Below are 21,322 nucleotides of genomic sequence, written 5' to 3'. Positions count from 1 at the left end.
ACTGCACATTTATTATTAATGGAAGTTGAAGAAAATAAGCATATTCTCTCACGAAATGTTTTTATAAAGAAATTTGACCGTGCACACAATGTTTCACGTTTTATTAAGAAATCAGGCAGCTCCGAATGCTGTGAATATTTTTCTTAAAAATAATTCGTGCCGGAGGTAAAGATGTTGATACATTAAAAAATATATATATTTGTCAATCCGTGAAATATATTGGTACTTAGTTGAGTATTTTATAATCTTATTCTATAACGGTTTTTAAAATTAAGTTATGCAGAAGACGATTTGGAATTTTAGAGCGAAAATAAAAAGAAGGATTTATTAAAATGAAGATTTTTTTTATGTTATTTAATTTAATTTGAATACATATTTTTTACTAGAAAATATAACTTCAATAGCTTGTTTAATCTAGTCGTTACTAATAAGGTCGCTTTTAACACTAATTAAATAAACAAACTGCTAATTGTTTTGACAGTTATTTAGAAATCCATGTCAAGTGTTGATTTAAAAACTAATATTATTCTATACTGAATGGATGAGTCTAAGCAAGATATTAAGATTATACCTACGTTATAAAAAAGTAGAATTTGAACTGAAAGCAGTATAATTTTATTATGCTTGTGACAACTTTCGTTCTTCTTAACCATGTGATAAAATTAGCATGTAGAAAACTTAAAACAGTGAAAAATAATAAGACCATGATAGAATGTACATACATATTTTTTTGATTACGTAAAAGTACACAGTTTAAGTATATGAACAAAAAATAACCTGACACGAATATTGCAGTTATGAAACAAATGACTAAGCAAACGTGATGTCACTACACGGTGTTAACACCGCATTAGAAACTGCATACCATCTAATTGTAATCCTGATTCTCTTAAGTACAAGACTAGAGATGGTCCATTCCAGAAACTTTACGATGGGATACTTAACTGGATCCCAGAGACGTCCGGGCAATAAAGGTTACCCAAGACCTGGCTTGACAATATCTGGAGCAATTAGTCTTGCAGTGGATGAAATTAACAATTTACATCCAATAAGAGACAACCACACGATAAGTTTTACGGTTGCCGAGACGTATGGAGAGGAATCAGAAAGCATTTATAAAACTGCCCTTTTGTGGACTCAAGAGGTGGCTGTTTACATCGGTCCTCAAGAGACTTGTATTCATGAGGCAAAGATGGCTTCCAGTTTTAACCTCCCAATGATATCATATGTAAGTAATTTTTTTTTAAAGTAATTTATGAAACAAATTGCACTATTATTCCACATCAACAAACTGATTATTAGGGTGGTTCAAATTTTTTTTTTCATTTAGAATCCAGGACACCCCCTATTTTTTTCACTTACTAATAGTATTATGCTGTACAAGTGTTAGTTTCTTACTCAAATTTTAAGACGGTGTTCAATGAGCCCTTCATTTAACATTAGCCGTATCATAGAAACTACCACAAATTGAGAAATATTTAATATCCCAGCTGTTTTTTTGTAAATAATTGCTTTATTGCAATGCATATGCATATTTCTACCGCATGTTATAATATGTAGCATTGTTTTTTCAGTTCGAATTACTTTTTTAACCCCCCTCCGCGTACTATTGAAGTTTGGGGGAGGGGGTTGAGCACCCTCTTTCATTGAAAAGGGAAGCTAAAATTCTTCCAGTATATTGCTATCCATAAGTCTAAAAATATTGAGGGGTGTCCCGGTATCTAGGAGAAACTTTTTTACATGCATTTTTGAGCCACCCTGCTGATTATAAAAAAATGCATAAGTGATTCGCAGTATAGTTAGACAATATCTACCCGAAACTCGAAACTCTTATAATTCATGCATCGCTTAGCCAAAGTTCGTTTTTTTTCTTTTTTTTAAATTTTTCTTTAATAAACATAATAGATTCAAGCGTACCAGAGACAGCAAGTATTTCTACAAAAACCAAGTTATGCGTAAATTTATGTCATTTTTATTGTTACTCCGCACACACCATTATGTGTTTGGCACTTCTCCAATAATAATACATCTTTTATTTTCGTTGTTTTTACGGAATTATGTTAAGTAAATTAATAAAATAACGCTGTTGCGACATCCTTACTGTAGTATTTAATTTTGGAAAAATGTTGTTTTTTGAAATTTAAGCAATAAAGGGAGGAAAACTTCGGCACTCTTTCAAAATATTTCTAAGACTTCTGTTAAGCATTTTTCTTTAGATTTGCTTTTGAACTTTTGATGAATGATACTTAAGTAAAACGAAAATTGAAAAAATCTTTAACTGTTACCATACAGGTTTATTAGTACCAATTATGATTTAAAATTCCATTTCCATTTAGATAATACAAGCATTTTCAATTTGTGATAATTCCAGGAAAAAATGTTAACGTTTTCTTTGGTTTTGAATTTGAAAGTTTAGGGTTTGATATTTTATTTATTATTGATTGAATGTGTAATTATTACAAATGTTACATTTACTTATAACATCTTCTATTGAATTTTGGTTCAATTAACGAAACAAACGTTTTTGAAATTCACAATTCATTAAGATTTTATGCTTTTGACTCGATGAAGGTAGAATTTCAACTTACATTGGTACCAAACTAACGGAAATAATAATACGGAAGTGACGTAGTAGAAGGAAAAGCATTTGACGACAACTTAGAGATATATTGATAAATTTGATGACAAAAATGATGCGCCAAATTCAGTGGCTTGCGAACAGCGTACACGAACACTTGTAATCATGTTTTTGATTTGTTTTGCATTTTTTCTAAAAAAAATACAATTGTTATCGTAATACGCGGCTACTCATCGGGTAGTCTTATTGCTATGTTTTCAAATTTGCCAAAAATATAAAGAGACCTTGATGGAAAAATTGCTTAACGCACAGAAGACGTTAACACTAAATAAACAGGCGAACCAAATGACCTTTCAATTTTCTAATGCGGACAAATCACCAGGTACCGCTAGTTGTAAATAAAACTAACTTTTAGAGTGATATATAATTCGAAATTGATTGAGTTGTAAAGAAACGATCTTTTTTAAAGTGATTTTTTATAAACATGTACATAAGTTGAAATTTAAATGTATTATTAATCAACAAATGGGGCAGAGTGAAATGGTGAAATATTTACTGTGCTTTTAGTTCCACCTATTTAGTAATATTTAAACTATGTAGTAACATATGTAATCTATTCTAGTCTAGAAAAAAATACCTCTAAAAATCAAAGCATTGAATAATACTTGCAATTTTCAAAAAATGATACTTATATTGTAATAGTTTGCGTCAAAAGTTATTTTTGGTATTATTAAATGACAAAGACTTTGTAATTAACATTTGAAATATTAGTTGCGACCTTCTTATAAACCATGCAGTAATTATCTAGTTAATATTACGTATTTTTTTTACAATTGGACAAGTACATGCGGGGCAAATTGGATTGAGCAAATTGAAGTAGTTAATTTTAATGACTTATTGAATCATTTATTAAAGCATTTACGAATTATTTACTAATTACTTTATTAAAATACTTTAATTCTTATTTATTCCTTATTTAAACCTTACCTCTTATTTATTCATTCATTTACTCATTTTCTTAATCATTCACTCTTTTGCTTACTAATTTATTTGTCCTCATGCCTATATAAATTAATAACTATTCCTTTATATATTTTAGTATGTTTTCATTCATTCATACAATCTGTTATTGACCGATTCATTTTATCAAAAATATTTTTTTTAATCAAATAGAAAATATTTAATTACAAAAATATTTGAATTTTCACTTTTTCCCATGAAAAAAAAGGGCAAAATTTCCCCCTGTTTTCAAAGCGGAAATTTACTGCCGAAAATAAAAAAATACTATTTCAAGTTTTATGGTATTTACTGTAATTTATTTATAATATTTACTGTAATTTTAAAAACATATTTCCAATTAGTCAATTTCGAAAAACTTCATTCATCCTAACTATTTAGCTTTTTACCCCACATACCCCTATATGAAGCACATATAATACGTCTTACTAAATTTGCAATATGTTTTCTGATTTAAGTAACATGTATTGAACCTTTTTTTATTATAATAAAAATAATGTGTAATTAAAGCACCACAGTTAGTAATTGTTCAGTTCTTGTATGCATGTTAAGGTCTGGAGTTAAAGTTTCTGTAGTGTCCTAAACGGCATTTCTAAATCCCCTCTTGCGTCCTGTAGTTTTCAATTAAACGAAAGGAGTCCAGTCATGACCACTTCCGTTTATTGAATTTCTACTTGATTTTAAAAACTGTATACAATAACCCGTGAGATCTTCATAATAATAAAAAAAATCTTTGCGGTAAGAACTGCGTGCGACTGAATAATAGGCAGAATTGCGGTAACATGGTTAAGTTGAATTTATAAAAAGTCAAAAAACACGGTCATTCTAAAAGAATTGAAACATAAAAGTTCTGACGAAAGAAAAACTCGGTGATGAAAAACCATCAAAAGCAATCTTTTGAAAAACAAATACATAAATAAATAAACGCGTCACACACAAGAAAAAAACCTTTTAACTTACTACAAACGTCTTATTCATTCATTTTTTTTATACAGAAGCTAGAGCTTTACAAACATAGAGGACTGTGTACAAAGCGCCTTGCCTCCAGATTTGCTTATGAAATATTTACAGACAAGAGAAAAAATAAATCTTCTGAGGTCCCACGTTAAACGTCACAAATATTGATACGTGGTTACGTTACACTACGCCAAGTCTTATTCGTATTCATTTTTTTCCTTTTTGAAAACGTGATTTTATTATATAAGGTTTATTTTTTAGTTGAAGGAAAAATAAATTTTTCGCAGTAATCTATAGATAATAATAACATCGCTTCGTGCGGTTAAAAATAACAAATGAAAAATAAAAGGACCTATCCCCTTTTAGAGAAAGCTTTTTAATGTATACCTTTTCAGCACGAACAAATCATGAAATGAAATGGCTTGCATTTATTTGCAAGTAATCCAAGTATTTCGTTTTCATGTAAATACAGTATGAATTTTAGATACCCCATTTGAAAGTTACTTACCACACAAAAACAGACAGGTTAATAGGCAGAACATTTCTCATTTTGGTATCCCACTTTTATTTTTTAATATTTCTTTAAATTTATAGAAACTCTTGTTTTTGTTTTATGTTTTAAGCGAATTTTTCTCACATACATTTTTTTTTATTCCCTTTTTTATCACTTTTAAGGGGTTAAAAAAGATAAAAGGTTAGAACCAAAAAGATAAACATTGCATGATAAAATTCAGGAATTTAAAGTCATTATACGATTTAAAAACTAAAATCCCATCACTGAACAGAAATAGTTGTACAGTTGCAGAGTTGAAAAGATTTTTTTTATTTTATGCAAATATATGTTAAAATTTTAAATAAATCTAATAAACTTAATAAGTTTGGCATTTTATTCAGTGATTTCATATAACAAAGGTTTAAAAAATATAGGTTTTGTTTAGTAAACATTTTATCCCTTATAAAACAGCAGTAAGAATAAAGTATAAATATTGTTTTTGAAGTATCTATATAATGCTAAAGCCGAGCTTTTACAATTGTCTAAAGACTATTTCTGCAGGAATAGTTCGCACTAAAATTACGAAAAATCAATATATGTTTTTTTTATTACAATACTGGAAATTAACGATCAGTTTGATGTGTTTCTTCCACATCTTTACCTACAATCTTAAAGGCATATTTCTGCAAAAAAAAAAAAAAAAGATTTTCCTTCTTTAGCATTATCTTCAAATAGCCCCAGGAGAAACTAATAATGCCGTTCTGCATCAAGAATTTTTTCAATCTATCCTGGAGCGGTATGGAAATAACTTATTGTTCAAAATGTAATATAGCACGCTTTTATCGCGAAACTGCCGAAACTTCGTCGCCATTTACACAAGACTCAAAGAGATCGTAATTCTAAAAGTTTTAAACTACCTTGTACCTATATGTATGAGAAGGAACAATTCTTTGAAACGGGAAGTGAAAAATGATCTTTTGTTGCGCTATGTTCTGAAATATGTTTTCAATCCATTACATACGTTTCACATGGAAAATTTAAATTGAAGAATTCCAACTGTACTTGTTAATTTGAAGGAATTTACAATTCAGTTAATTTTGTGATGATCTAGTGTTGCTTAATTAGTAATTGTTTCCATTCGTAATGCGAATTTTGACACTAATAACAATAAATAAATGGGATATGTAAGGAAAAAGAACTTAAAATATAAGGGTTGTCTAAGACAGCGAATGGCAATTAATCTACGCTACGACCTTTGTGTGAATAGTGTTGTTGTGAAATAATGGAATCAAAATTATGAGAAAAGTAATGTTTCATATCAGTTAAGTATTCCAATTAATATTTTACTCACAAAAGCACTACATTATTTCGTCGCTTATTGAAACATTACTTTTCTTATGAGAAAATAAATGTTATTTTTAAATTAAAATTAAGCTTAACCAAGATAGGAGTTTCGACAATGTGATTATGGCTCTGAAGATGAGAAAAATTAAATTCGTTTGAATATGCATTGTAATAAAAATAAAAATAACACTGATCGTTTTACAACGATGGCAACCATTGATGGCATGTGAATAAACATCTACATGCCGGCCCAAAGGTACTTCGAATTTTTGTTTCTGATAATGGTTGAAATTTCAATTTGGGAGAACTCCTTAAATCAAAGCATGGAATTTAATAGTTAAGTATCTTTCAGTGAAAAAGATTGTTTAGAAAAGTGTACATTACATTATAGTTTTTGTTTAAATGAAAAGTCATCCGAAATGAAGAAAATAAATTCAATTGTTAGAAAATACTTAAGCATACACGAAAAATGGTAAAAAGGTAGTGGCATGACATATAATACAGTGAAACCTGTGTAAGCTGACCACTTGCGGTGCAGTACTTTGGTGGTCAACTTAGACAGGTGGTCAACTTATAAAGGGGGTAATGATTTTTTTTTTTTTTTGTCATTTCTTGCACCATGTCATTTTTTGACTGTTCAACTCACTTTCATTGTTTAACATTACTTTGGAACAATAATTTAAAATGTTATTCAAATATTTTTAGAGGTTATTTTTCTCAGAATGACGTATAACGTGTCATGTAAATTTAAAATTTCAGTAAATCGATCAAAAAAAATCATTGTTTATAAAAAGTTATTTGATATTAATAGTTCGTAAAAATTCATAGCTAATCAAAAATAACAAATTTTTCGCTTATTTTTTTTTTCTCATATACATTTAATACATTTATAATCATGATGATCTACTTTTCAACAAAATAACTCCTTATTGAAGTTGGGCGCACTTATTAGACACTAGTTTTGGAAATTCCATATGTGTAGCTAATTTTCTCTGGATTTCTCCCTTTTCAATTAATTTTAATATTTCATACTTTTTATCAATCTCAAGTTCAACTAACTTTATTTTTGAAGCCATTTTATGTAAAACTATAACACAAAGAACAACAAGCTGGACTCACATAGTTCTAAAAGGCAGTTGAAAATGAAAATGTCCTATTTCTTAATCCCTTGCACCAGAAATACTGCAATGCAAGTAACTTTTACTCTAGCACAATTAGAGTGCTGCCACAAAATATTGCAACTGGTAAAATAATACTTTGTACTTTTCTACCGACACATGTTTTTATTGAACAGAGAGTACAAAAGGTAATCTCAAATAGAAGAACAAAAGAAAAACAAGTTTGGAGAATAAAAGGGTTCTTAGTAGTTTTCCAATGTGGTTAAACTTACAAGGAGGTTTAGTTATGCTGCTATTTTATTTACCTGGTAAAATGTTGGTCTGGCAGCAAAAATATTCTTGGAAAGCTATAAAAAATAATAATAAAATAAAATAATTTGCTAAATTAAATATTTAAAAAACAAACCAAGTGGTCAACTTACAAAGGGTTTTTTACAATACTCCAAACCAAATTTGGGGTACATTAGTGGTCAAGATAGACAGGTGGTCAAGATAGAAAGGTGGTCAAGTTACAGAGGTTTTCCTTCATTATACAAGATAGGGCTAGTTCCGTTCCTGACAAAAGCGGTCAACATAGACAGGTGGTCAACTTACAAAGGTGGTCAACTTTACAGGTTTTACTGTATAACTTTATACTTCTTTGGTTTGCTAAGTTTAAACTATTTTCTTTCGAAGTGCTCCGGCATTCTCTTGCGTTCTCTTAACTTGCTACAGACACAAAATAAAATTTAATCACTACCTGATAATGTTTTGTTTTCGAAATTTGCACAGTTGTGCAAATGTGCTCATTTGAAAAGGGAAAATAAAGTTTCTACTTATTTATTTTTGTACTAGTTGCTTATATTTATACTTACAAACTCAAATGTGAAAATTTTTAAATTATTATATGCAGAAGATTCGATATTTTACTAGAACAGCTATGAGACCGCATAATATTGTTTGACAAAGAACAATAAAAGCAATCGAGTTTGCTTATGACGAACTCTTTCTTAACGATAACCCGGATTTAGCGATAAAGGAATGCGATTTGTTCAGCACAATGTAATTCTACTGGAGCTTAACTGGAATTTAAAGAGCAAAAATTACTTAATGCAAGCAGGATTCATAAAATGTCTACTGACTTCCAGCTCTGTTCATCCTCTCTTAAAAAAAAAATGCTTTCAACAATCTGAATCACACGAAAAAAAAGAAAAAAATCCCGAGAAAATGTGATTACGACCTTTTTCAGGTAATTTGTTGGAAGAGAGAAAAAAAGTAACACTAGAATGACGGAAGGGGTCATTTTAACCCCCAAGTTAAATAGACTTTGCTAACTACACCTCTCAATTTTCATATAAAAAGCTTAATCCTTCCTTGAGTATTCCTAATCGTTCGGTCAACGAACAGATTCACTAGAGTTTTGGTCAAATGTTAAGTCATTTTTTCCAGTCCTTTGAACTTAAAGATTGTATCTTTAATTACACTCTTATTTAATTTACTTATTTAACTTGGATAGTTAAAATAGTAATAAATTAGTATACTGTAGTGTGTAGAAACACAAATGTAATGCGTGTTTTAACATACGTAGAAGCTTTTATTTACAGACTTGTAAGATAATGCAATAACCAATAATTCTCAAAACAAATGAGACTACACACGCTGAGAATTTAAGATATTTTTTAACATTGAAAATTTTATTTATGCAATTTAGTTTTTAAGTTGGGAACAGTGGCGGAAAGTAGCACAGTACAAGTAGCGAAACTACTGTAGCCCTTAAATTTTTCTCGTAGCTTGTAGCGTAGCTCTCTAATTTTTAGAATAATTAGTACAGTAAGTAGGGAGATAACAAAAAAATATAATTTGTAGCGATTTTCGCCATTATATGAATCTGATTGGTGAGAATCATACACCAGAACGTCAGGGAAACAAATAGTTTCGAAATAAAAATCTGACCGTCTGCATGTATCTATGTATGTACATCATTTTAACTCTTCAAGATTGGTAGCGTTTTGAGGTAGGAACTAGGTATCAAAAGATTCGTAATTTTTTGAGGAAGCTGGAAGCGGAATCGTACCTTCGTACAATTTTAATTACCGGAGGTATTAGAAATGTCCATACTGATCTTATTTTTTCTTGATGTTTCTGGGCTAAAAAGGGAATAATTAATGAAATTCTAAATGTTTAATTTGTAGCATTAATTAATTAATAGTAATCAGTTGTATATTAATTCCTACCGCCTCCGGCGAAACGAAGAGGGCGAAGCCTTTACTCTCTTTGGCGTGTACACACATCTATCGCAGATATGTTGTACGATCCGTAGTAGGCGGCTAATCTAGTCTCCCTGGCAACTAGTAAATACAAGACTTATAAAAATACTAGCTGACCTGACCGTTGGTGCCATCTGTTCAGTCTGTATGATGTCTTTTGTTTGTTTGGCATCGTTTATTGGCAGAGTTGAATTTTCTTATTTCCTCAATATTTGCTTTGAATTGTTCGTAATTTAGAAGATAAGAGCATGAATGTGTGACATATGCAAAAACAGTAGCACGATGCTATGTTATGCATCAGAACAGCTTCAGTCATTATTATATTTTCCAGTTATTAATGAATAACACTAATTTATTACTTTTTTATTTTGGTCATTATGTAAGTCATCCTCAAATAAGACTGCGCTTATGATCAAACGTTCTAAATCAGTAAAATATGTTTATATTTTTCCAAATCATTTCAATGAGAGGAATACATTTTCCCTCGAAGCTCTCAAAGGTTGTTACTTCCTTAAAAAATAAAAAAAAAAATAAATGGTGACTTTTAAATACTTTGTGAAATTAAAAATATTCGATAAATTATAGCATTTTCAACTATGAAAATTAGGTCCAAAACCTTGTAAAGAAATTCTTAATAATTTCCATTGTTAAATTTAGCTAATTTTAGCGTTATTTTTTCTTTTATTCAAATCCCCCCAAAACTTTTTCCTTAAACTTATCTCCTAAAACTTGTTAAGTAGCGTCTACAAAAAAAAAAAAAAAAAAAATGTATGTAATTTTATTTGGGGGTGAAAAAGCAGTTGCAGTTTTAGTTACTACATGGTAAGAAAATAGTTGCAGTCAACTACGAAAAGAAAAAGTTTTTCCGACCGCTATTTAAGAAGTAGTTGTTCCGTAGAATGGTTATTATTACTTTTTTAAACTGTCATCCAGTTACTTTTTAATTATTTACACTCAGGTAATGCTTTAACAAAATTTATATTCCATCGGGATTTAAAAAGTTAATGCATTCATAATCGAAAAAGTTTAGGAAAAAGAGACTCAAGGAAATAAACCTTTTGAATAGATGAACTTCTCTTCATTTTTAGTACGTGGAAAGCTTAGATGTAACATGGATGAAAAAGTATTGTATAAGGCACTTAGAAGCAAAGCTGTGTATGCGACAAAACTTGAATTTTAAACTTATAGATATTGCAAATTTCCGGGAGAACACCAATCCACTAATCTCCAATCTAAATCAAATTTCCTTAACTTTGACAGGTTCAGGCAATAAAGCGTGATATAGAGAAACTATTAAGCTAAAGTTATCAAATTACTCGAACTATACTCATGTCTGACTCATATTTCTTTCGTCATTTACATCCTTTTGCTACTTGCTACTACTACGTGCAGAAGAGCAAATCCGAAACGTGTAACTATACTCCTCTTGTTCTTACTTCGCATTTTTACCGAAGCAATGCAACAAGAAATTGATGTTTTTCTTTAGAAGTTCCTGGGTTTTTACTTTTTCGAATTGAAATGTTCGCAAAGCCCTACTTTATACTTAACTACGCAAAGCAGGTGTTCGAAACGACTTTTTTAAAAATGTTCACTTAAGAGAAACATGTTGAAGGCCAATTAGTTTTCTTTAAGTATATAAAGTTTGCTTCCATATAAAGCTATCTTTGTACTTATTTTACCATTACAAGTATTTTTGAATGTAGAAAATATATAGAAGTGTTAATTATAGATGTATAAGTTTTAAAACATCCGAACGGCTTTTAGTTTTAACGAGTTTTTTTTTTTTCACTAAAAATATTTTTTTAAGAAACATACTTTTTTTTTGCTCATTTGTTGCTAGTCTTGGTAAAAATTGATGTATTTTTAATTGTTTTAAATGTTTTAGTGCGATGTTTAAAATCAAGGTGAACTGAGTTAAGACTGTACTGTAACTATTTGCTTTAAGCTATTTATTTAAACCAAAACGAATCATGTTTCACAAGGTTCGATGAAATAATTAAACAAATGTCTTCCAGTTGTTACTAAGTTTTAAAATCTCCAAGTAGTTTTTCAATCGTAGTTAATTATTTTATTTATTTAGTATTATATTTGCTATTTTTAGCCTATTTGTCAGTTAAAGTTTTGAAAAAATGGCAGAAAAAGCATAAGGGAAGTCTATGCATCAAAAAATCAAAAATAGACAAAATATTTAGATAAATACCGAGTTGGGCATCTAGACGGGAAAAAAATGCAATTTTCATGTTCCAATAAAAATCAAATCATCCATGACTTTAAGGGGCCAGATACAAATTGAGAAAAGAAGAAAAAAAATTGCTATTCTCACTGTTTGCAAAAAGTATTATGCATCAATATAGCCAAATAATAGAGGAAGGACAAGTTTTACCTTACTTGTCCCTTATTTTAGCCCTTTTGCGGTTTATCCACGGCACTTCTGCCACTCAATGCCGTGGATAATTGGGAGTTTACCGTATAAGCATTTCGTTAGAAAATACCAATTTTACTTGCAGGTTTTTCGGCTCACAACAGGCAGAGTTTTCCATTAAACCTTAACAAACTCTCAGAAAAGTATACAGCAAACAAGAGAAGCATAGTACAAAAATTTTTAATTAAATTATTTTTAATTAATTAACTTAATAAAACGTGAAAATTTTAAGCAGCTAAATTATGAGAGTGCATGAACGAAGATAGCACTGTATAATATTCATGACCAAAGTAACCAAAGTAAATCCACTAACATCGTGTAAAATTTCAGCTCAAACGGACTTTTGCTTTTATGGACATTTACGGTAATATACGCCTTTAAGTATAGTTAATAAGAATCTAGTTTAGTAGAATTAACATAACCCAATCTATTCATAACTAACATAATTTGTTGCATTTTTCCATTTTTTTCTTAAATACTGCATTTTTCACTTTTCTTCAATTCTTAAAATAATTAATTTAAATGAAAAGAATTTTACTGAGGTTAATCCAACAACTATTTTATCTTAAAAATAGCATCATTGTACAAAAAATAACCATTGAAAATATTATTTTCCTACTTTTCCGCAAATCACGTACTTTTTTTGTTGTACATATACAGCAAGTTGCCGAACAAATGTGGAAACACAAAACACTTTATGATTATGTGAAATAATTGAATCCTAAGTCATGGTAATGATTCAGAATAAGTGGATAAGAAACGTTTAAGTGGAAGAGGAATCAATTTTCTCTTTAAAATATATTTATTTTTCACACTAAGCATATTGCGACACAACTTGCTATTCAACTAGCGTTCCGGTGCTGAAAACATTCAAAATTCATCCACGATGACGACATTCACCGGTGAGCGTCAACATTCACAGGGTAAAGATATAGGCAAAAGCCATAATTTTTCCGACAACTCCGATAAACTCTGACTTTATCCAATTTCGTTTTTTTACAGTGCGTAGTTTGTCTTAAACTGCTCCTTTGTTATGTGTTTTTTGAACTGAAGGTAAATCATGTACAACATTGTGTATTTCTTTTGTCAAAATAATATTATTATCTTCTAAGCTTAGTAATATAAACAGAATATATATATATATATATATATATATATATATATATATATATATATATATATATATATATATATATATATATATATATATATATATATAGATATAGATATATTGTTTTTTCTCAAAAATTGCATAAAGAACGTTTTAATTCATTTCTATAAAAAAAGGAGCATTGTATGTCCTTGTAAGTAATTTACTTTAAAAAAAATCATAAACATCGAACACAAGTAGTTTTACTTTGTCAGAGTCCTTGTATATTTTCCAGAAAAAAATGTCTCACATGCATGAATAATTGAAATAATTTGTTAATGCCCAATAAATCAACATTATTTTTCTTTTTATGTCAAATAGTTAGATTTTTTTTTTTTTTAGTATAATTCAATTTTTGCGCATACGTGTTAAGCAATTCAATTAGACTATTGCAGGGTAATTACTTCAAATCGCAAATTGCGTTTCAAAGATTTCCTGTACTGCATCCGAGAACGTACTTTAACTACGAGTCTAAAATTTCATTCTTTACTTACATTTTGGAATTAAAATTAGGTTAATTATATTATGTAGGATTTAAAAGCTTTACTGTCTAGCAGTGGTTTAGCGACAATCTAGTGCCTCAAAATGGGCAAGATAAAGCTATTACTTTTAATAACATCAATTTAAAGTACAAGCAATATGCTTTTTTAATACTTACTTGTGATTTAATTGAACTTTATGCACTTAAAACATTTACAACTTTATTTAAAACAATTTAAGAGCTAACTTACTTGTTAACTCCTGCTAAAACTAATTTTCAAAATGAAAATCAATGGCGGGAATTTATTGAGTAATTAAAATGCTTCATTGATACATTAAAAATCCTCATAGATATTAACTAAAACCACCAAAGTCATGACTTACGCTGCATTGATGATTAAATCTTATTTGATCGAAAGTAAATATTTCGTCATAAAATACTTTTATCTCTAGCGTATTTTATGAGTACAAGGGCTATTACTTTGATGTGTTTTAAAGCTTTAAACTAACTTTTCGTATCTTTCAGCAATATATTCTTTTACCACTTTAATCGAAGAAAGTAGTAACAATAATAAATTATAATAAAAAAAACGTTTCAGTACGTTTATTGCCATGTTACCCTTAAAAAACATCAAGATCAAAACGACGAACTTAAAAGTTTCTGAGAATTTTTAGTACACAATTTTTAAAAGATTGCTTTCACATATTTCCTTTTACATGATTTCATAAACATAAATAGTTAAGTTTTATTCAGAAGATTAAAAAAAAATAAGGTAAAATTATTGATGCTGCTTCATAAGCATTGTGTCATACAAAAAAAAAAAAAATTAATAAAAAATAAATAAATAAATAAATAAAAACCGCTTTGGATAAAATTTTATGGTTAATATGTCATCATCAGGAAATTTCTGTTAAAATATGTCGAATGAGGTAAAGTAAAATAAAAATAAATCTAGCTATTTTCAAATTTATTTAGCTGTACTTCTAAACTAACACTACACTTAAAATATTCGCATTTCGTGTCAGTTACGCTGTTGTTGTTGTTGTCCTGTGCCAGCTAGGTTGGCAATTTTGGGGTACGCAGCTTTACTTTTCAATTTTACCGTAACTTGGTGTGAATTCCACTTCTACAGTACGCACTTGCCATAAGGACCCGTTTAAAGTTTGGCAACTATTCACAGCATAACAACACATTCACACAATGAAAGGACAAGGACAGGAGTGAGAAAGTACGTTCATGCCTGAGTCGGGATACGAACCTGGGACCAACCATCGCAGTCAGTTTAAGAATTGGATATTTTGAGTTCATTATGAAAATACTAGTTGCAAGTTTTTTTTATTTGCAGCAGCAACCATAAATGTGCTTTGAAAATATAGTGACATTTTCTTTCACACAAATGACACAGTGATGCAGAAAGGCAGAAAATTTCAAGAGAGAAAGGGAGGGGGGGGGAGATACTAGTATATGAACATAATGGGAACAAAAAGGATCAATTTAGTTGAAAAAATAAATAAGCAATAAAAAAAATTAAAAAAAAGACATAATTTATTTTTAAGCAAGAAGAAAAAGGGGAAAAAAAACTTTAACATATTTCGTTTGTGCTAAAATAAATAACTCAATGTTGCCTTTTTAAGTTATTTACTTTTATATTGATAATTTTTGTTTTCATGAAATATGTCAATGTCGTTGTTATACTTTTCTGTTAAAGTAAATACGAAGCAAAAGAACACCATTAATCTCTTCATATTTATATTTATGTGTATACCTTAAAACATCAAAAAATAAACATTCAATTTTACAATGCAGTGCCATTAGTCAAAACAGCTATGCCTTGAAGCATATCTAGGAATTAACTAGATATAAAATTAAATATTTTCTGATAAAAATATAGCCATAGCAAACAGCGAAAAAAACCCACTGAGATTACGAATAAAGTTTGTTAAATTCGTTTTTGAAGCTAAAAAAGAAAGAAAGTATTCGACAAAAAAACAGCAGTAGTATGTACCTAAAAAAAAGCTTTTCATAGTACTTAATTTAACTAAGCTTGAGAAGAGCCGAAGTATAGATCTCGGAATTTAATTTAATCCCCTGCGCTATTATTATTATGATTGTGTTCTTCAGAAACTTTTATAATTTATCGTTGTATGACGTTCAAATTTCATTCTCTATTTTCTAAGTCATCGCAGCTTGCATGCTTAGCTTGTTAAATTGCTGCAATGCTTTGTTTTCTAAAAAAAAATATTTTGTAGATAATAATCGTTTCACGTTCTGGTAAAGAATAATAAAACAAAATGCGTCTTTTGTGTTTTGATAACGTGCTGGTTTCGTATGAATTTATTACATGTTTGAAAAAATGCTACAAGACGGTTTTTCGTTTACTCGATCTTCCTGAAGAAAAAATATTCATTTATTGCATATTATCTAAGAGCATACATAGACACATAGGTAAATGTATCGATGCGACTCAAAAAAACTGTACCAAATAACCCCCCCTAGAATTTTTTAATGAAATTGTTAATGCTGCCGTTCGTTGTTCAGACAGTGTCTAGTTTAAGACAGTGTGCAATTGACTGTCATTAACTGACGATATAATGTACTATCCTACTTAAAGTAGTGGATAAAATCGAATTATTATTATGGAGTTACAAATGAACTTACAAGAAAATACAAAACTGCTGAAAAGCAGTTTAAGTTACGTTTTTCAAAATAAATAAATAAATAAATAAATAAATAAAACAAAAACAAATCCAATCCCAGAAAACTTTTGCCTGAAGACAATGTTTTCAATAAATCAAAAAAATAAAATAAAATAACATTGCACAGATGTACCCCCAAGAACCAGAGTGCCCCGGTTTCTTTTACATTGTTCCGCTTACACCTGCGAAACCACTTTTTTCGCAACCGTTAGTTCCAGATGCATACTTCCAATTGCAAAAATGTTCAAAATAAGATGCAAAGTTATTGAAAGTTTGAAGTAAAAAGAAAAATTAGTCAACAAAAAAATAACTTTTTATACAGACTCTAGGTCCCCTAAATCAGCGTTTCTCAAACTTTTTTACTTTGCGGCACACTTAAGACATTTCTAGATCAACGGGGCACACTGAACTTAATTTCGCAATAGTAATATAGAAGTGTTTGTATAGAAGTGCGGGGGGCGGGACGTTTTTTGTGTGAAAAAAACAATTATAACTAACGTAGTGTGTTAAAATTTATTTAGAAAGTAGAAATATTTCGAATGTATTGAGGTTGATAATGAACAACACAACTACCTATATCAGACTTTACAGAAAATTTTACTTGATATGTTTCAAAGCATTCTGGCAAACATGTTATTAAAGTGCACACTGCAGTTAAACGATTTGTCAAAAAAATGTTTCGAGAAAGAAGCAATCAAGAAATTAAAACCAAGAACCTAACTTTCGTTTGAAACTAATGAAACATTTGAGCCTGCCTTGAGGAGCAAAGACGTTTGATGTTTGGCTTTATGCTGGATAGAGCTACACGAAGTTCTTGATCCAGGCCTTTTAGAGATGATTTCTTGCTGATTTTTATAAGTGTGAGGGCTGAGAAGCTGAGTTCGCAAAGATATGTTGTTGAAAATGGTAGCAGATCATCAATAGCAAGACAAGAGATGGGGGGATACTCATTTTTAACCAGCAACCAAAATTGTTCAGAGGCACTTCGTTTGACTTAAGTTAAAGAGTAAGGTCGCTCTTGAGGTCCATAAATTCTTCTTGCGCCTTCAAAGAAATGTCTTTAACTGATGCATCCATAGACGAAGAGAATGGATCGCGAATCCAGTCATATTGTTCTATGTTAGCGTTCTTGAAATAGTGCTTGAACTTGTAATGAAGTATGACTAAATGTTCTGACACCACATTCAGCAGCTTATCTTTCATACCATATTGGCGGCCCGTTTGAACGTCTCCAACGAGTCACGCTCTACTTCTTTTTTCTATAGCTGAATTTTTTATTTGAATCCGTTCAGCTTGACCATGCATGTAACCAAATTCTCTCCTTGTTTTTGCATTTTCCGATTCAATTCGTTAAAGTGTTCAAAAATGTCAGCCATGTACGCTAGTTTTGCCAGCCAATATTTATCTTGCAACAAACTGGCGCACTGCATTTCGTATTTTAAAATCAAAAACTGTCGTACTTCGTCCCTCAATTCAAAAATTCTTGATAGTACCTTATCATGTGAAATCCAGCGAATCTCTATATGAAGAAGTAGGGAGTGCTGACCTGCTCCCATTTCTTCACTAAGTACGGAGGAAAGGCGAGAATTAAGCGGCATCGATTTTATGAATTTCACGATTTTCACGACTTCAGCCAAAGCTGACTTCAGCTCATCTGGCAAGTTCTTTGTCATGAGAATTTCACGATTCAGGAAACAGTGTATGGATGTACAGTACGTGAAGCACTCGGATTACGATATTTCACATTCAACAAGAACCCTATGATAGGTCCCGTCATTGCAGCACCTCCGTCGGTGCAAACACTGGTGCAATTTTGCCACTGGATCCCGTTGCTTTTCAGATATTCATCTGTAACGTGGAATATCTTATCACCGGTAGCATGTTGAGGAAGTTCTTTGCAGATAAGATAATGGTCTTTAATGCGTTCGTCGTCAACAAATCGTACAATGGCTATGAGTTTGTGCACAGCTTCCAATGTCGGTAGATTCATCAAATTGAAATGCAAAATTTCCAGCTACTCGTAATTTCTCTACCAATGTTGCTTCTATGTCACCCGACATGTAATCAAATGGTCTCCTGAAAGTGTCGTCAGAAAGTGGCACTCGGACCACTTCCTTCTCTGCTGGGGATCCAAGCCTTCCCCGTACAATTTCTATGCATGCTGGTAAAATAAGCGTTTCACCGATAGTGTGTGGATTTTTCGTTTTGGCAATTAACCGTGCAACAATATAGCTAACCTCTTGAGCCCTTTCAGAAACTTTTGCACTGGCTTTCATGAAGGAACTTTGCTTCGAGTTATCTTCTAGCAATCGCTTGAAGTAGCCGATGTCTTTGCCTAGGTAAGAAGAATGTTTAGTAGACAGGTGACGTTTTAATTTGCTAAGGACCATCGCTTCATTTGAAAGTTTTTCCCCGCAAATGAGACACTCAGGTCTTGATGATTTTACATCTCTGATCACGAAAAACTGAAATCCAGGTATCCTTCCTTGTACTGCCAACTCAGCGACTTAGCCTTTTTACTTGGAGGTCCATCTGTATCAGTACATTCAGTCGTAGACTTAGCAGCTTATGAGCCTTCTCTAACCAAGAATTTTTCCATATCACATTCGTAATTAAAGCTGATGTTTTGCGCCAATCCGAATAACATACTCAGCGTATGAAGGCAAGCTGGAAGACAAGAGGAAGATATTCTGGGCGGTAGGGAACGATCCCTGCCTAGGAGAGGGGGCAATACTCCCATTTGCGTAAGATTTAGAAAAAAATTCTGTTTATTAGTTGACTTCGTGGAAATAAGAATCCGTTTTCAAATCCGTTTTGAAAGTAATAGGATCACAAGAAGTTTGAAAGAGGTGGAGCAGCAAATCCCGCCTCTGTCTTTGTTGGGTATGTCCTATTGTACATGATCGACAGGGTGAATTGAGAAGTTACAAAGGATACAAACGCTATTCAGTCGTAATTTTAAAATAAAATACATCAAGGCTCTTTCTTTTTATATAACTACAAAAATACCGCGGCACACCGAGTTACTTGTAGCGGCGCACCAGTGTGCCATGGTACACCGAGTTACTTGTAGCGGCGCACCAGTGTGCCGCGGCACACCGGTTGCGAAGCCCTGCCCTAAATTATATTTGGGGAAATAATCTCCAATGAAAAATAATTCCAACAAAAAACGCTTGAAGTTAGTACGAACAATATTTACCGAGATATGAAACACGGCGTATTGTAACTTACACTACTTTACACACGTCGTCAATATCACCTTTTAGGTCAATGTATGGTGGTGAACAAGGATTTAAAATCATACGTGTGCATAGAGTGTGGTTTTTCGAATTGTTTGAAGTTATGCAGTGAGTTTTTTCGTACCGTGGCATAGCAATTGCATTTATTTTTGAATAACAATGAAAAATATAAATACTTTTTTTTTTACTTCGACAACCTGTCATTCTTCTAAAAGGGCTATAAGTTCCGTTCTCATCTTCTGTATAGTCCCTTAAAACTGAACTTAATATCTCCTTCAGTTTTTGTCGCACAAATGTCACGTTTTTTGTGCTAGTAATATTTTTAAACGGATATTATTTCTCTAAACAACAGTTAGAGGACCTAGGGCTTGTATGAAAAGTTAAATTTTGTATTTTTTGACTTACTTTTACTTTTGCTTTAAATTTTTAAAAAACTGCATCTTCCAATAGCAAAAATGTTCAAAATCAGATATTATTAGAAATCTGATGTATTTTATTACAAAATACATCGTTTTTTCTTTATTTTCTTTTTTTTTTTTGTTATTTACAAAACGAAATTCCAATTTGTGCAATTTGAAAATTTAATTTTATTGTTAAAGTTTCATGTGTTTAAACAAATTAACGCAAAAAAATTTCATATAGTATACATTACTTTTGTCTTGTATTTTTGTAATTTTTCCTATTTCCTTTTTTTTCACATACCCCTATTTTTCATTCTGGACCTCAGAACTTTCTTCATACCGGAATATTACCCATTCCTTTTTAAATGAGGAATTTTATAATCCGAATATATAACAATTTTTATTTCAAAAAGCCGACAAAAAAGTACAAGAAATTTCTCACCGGCATGCACGAAATGCAGCTTCAATTTCTTACAGTAGTGACTTAAATAAATGATAGGGTAGGCCGGGGCATGTTTATGTATGGGGCACGTTTCCACAGTGCCCTTTTTCCAAAATGAATTATTACTGGAGAACCAAAACTCATAACAGATTGATGCGGCTCTCTAACACATATTCTCAGAAGTTTTTGAGCATCAGTCAAATTTCGGTCTAGCATGCAGAAATAATAGTATGTTTTCTACCAAGTGGGGTACGTTTTCTGTTAAACGTTTTAAAGCTTATTGCGAATAAATAATACTTAGTTAAGAAAGAAAAAATGTATAAAAAATAGCATAATTTTATCTTTTTGAAAATTGTACTTGTATGAACTGAAATGTTATTTTTATTTTTTTTTTACTTAAAAATAAATCCAAACATGGCGACGGGGCAAATTTACGCATTGACGTCGGAGCACCTTTACGCACGTTCTTTTGGCGTGTTACTTCTAAACTTGCCCTGACGCTTTTTTCGCTACGAACTGTCTCAAACCATTTTACTATTTTCAGGTTATTTAAATTTGAGAATCACCGTTTATTTTTTAATTAAGTTACAAATTCATATCTAATAGGTTACAATCATGTAGTACTACTATCTTCATACCCATTCAGCTTTTACTCTATACACTATTCAGTCTGTAATAAATTTGCTTTATTCTAATGATGGTAAGATATTATGTTCAAAACACAAACAGAACCACGTT

The 21,322-nt window shown here is 30.8% G+C and overlaps 1 protein-coding gene across 1 annotated transcript in view; it reads left to right on the top strand.

The window, feature by feature from the left end:
- The first annotated feature begins 823 nt into the window (after positions 1-823).
- Positions 824-21,322, top strand: part of LOC129220911 (guanylate cyclase 32E-like) — an 86,239-nt gene continuing 65,740 nt past the window's right edge. Inside the window, 1 exon segment of the mRNA XM_054855345.1 lies at positions 824-1,228. Coding sequence (XP_054711320.1) covers positions 824-1,228 — 405 coding nt within the window.

This window comes from Uloborus diversus, chromosome 4 (genome assembly GCF_026930045.1).
Source record: "Uloborus diversus isolate 005 chromosome 4, Udiv.v.3.1, whole genome shotgun sequence".
Lineage (NCBI taxonomy): Eukaryota > Metazoa > Arthropoda > Arachnida > Araneae > Uloboridae > Uloborus > Uloborus diversus.
Note: the sequence above shows the minus strand (reverse complement) of the source record. Positions and strands in the feature narration are given on the sequence as shown.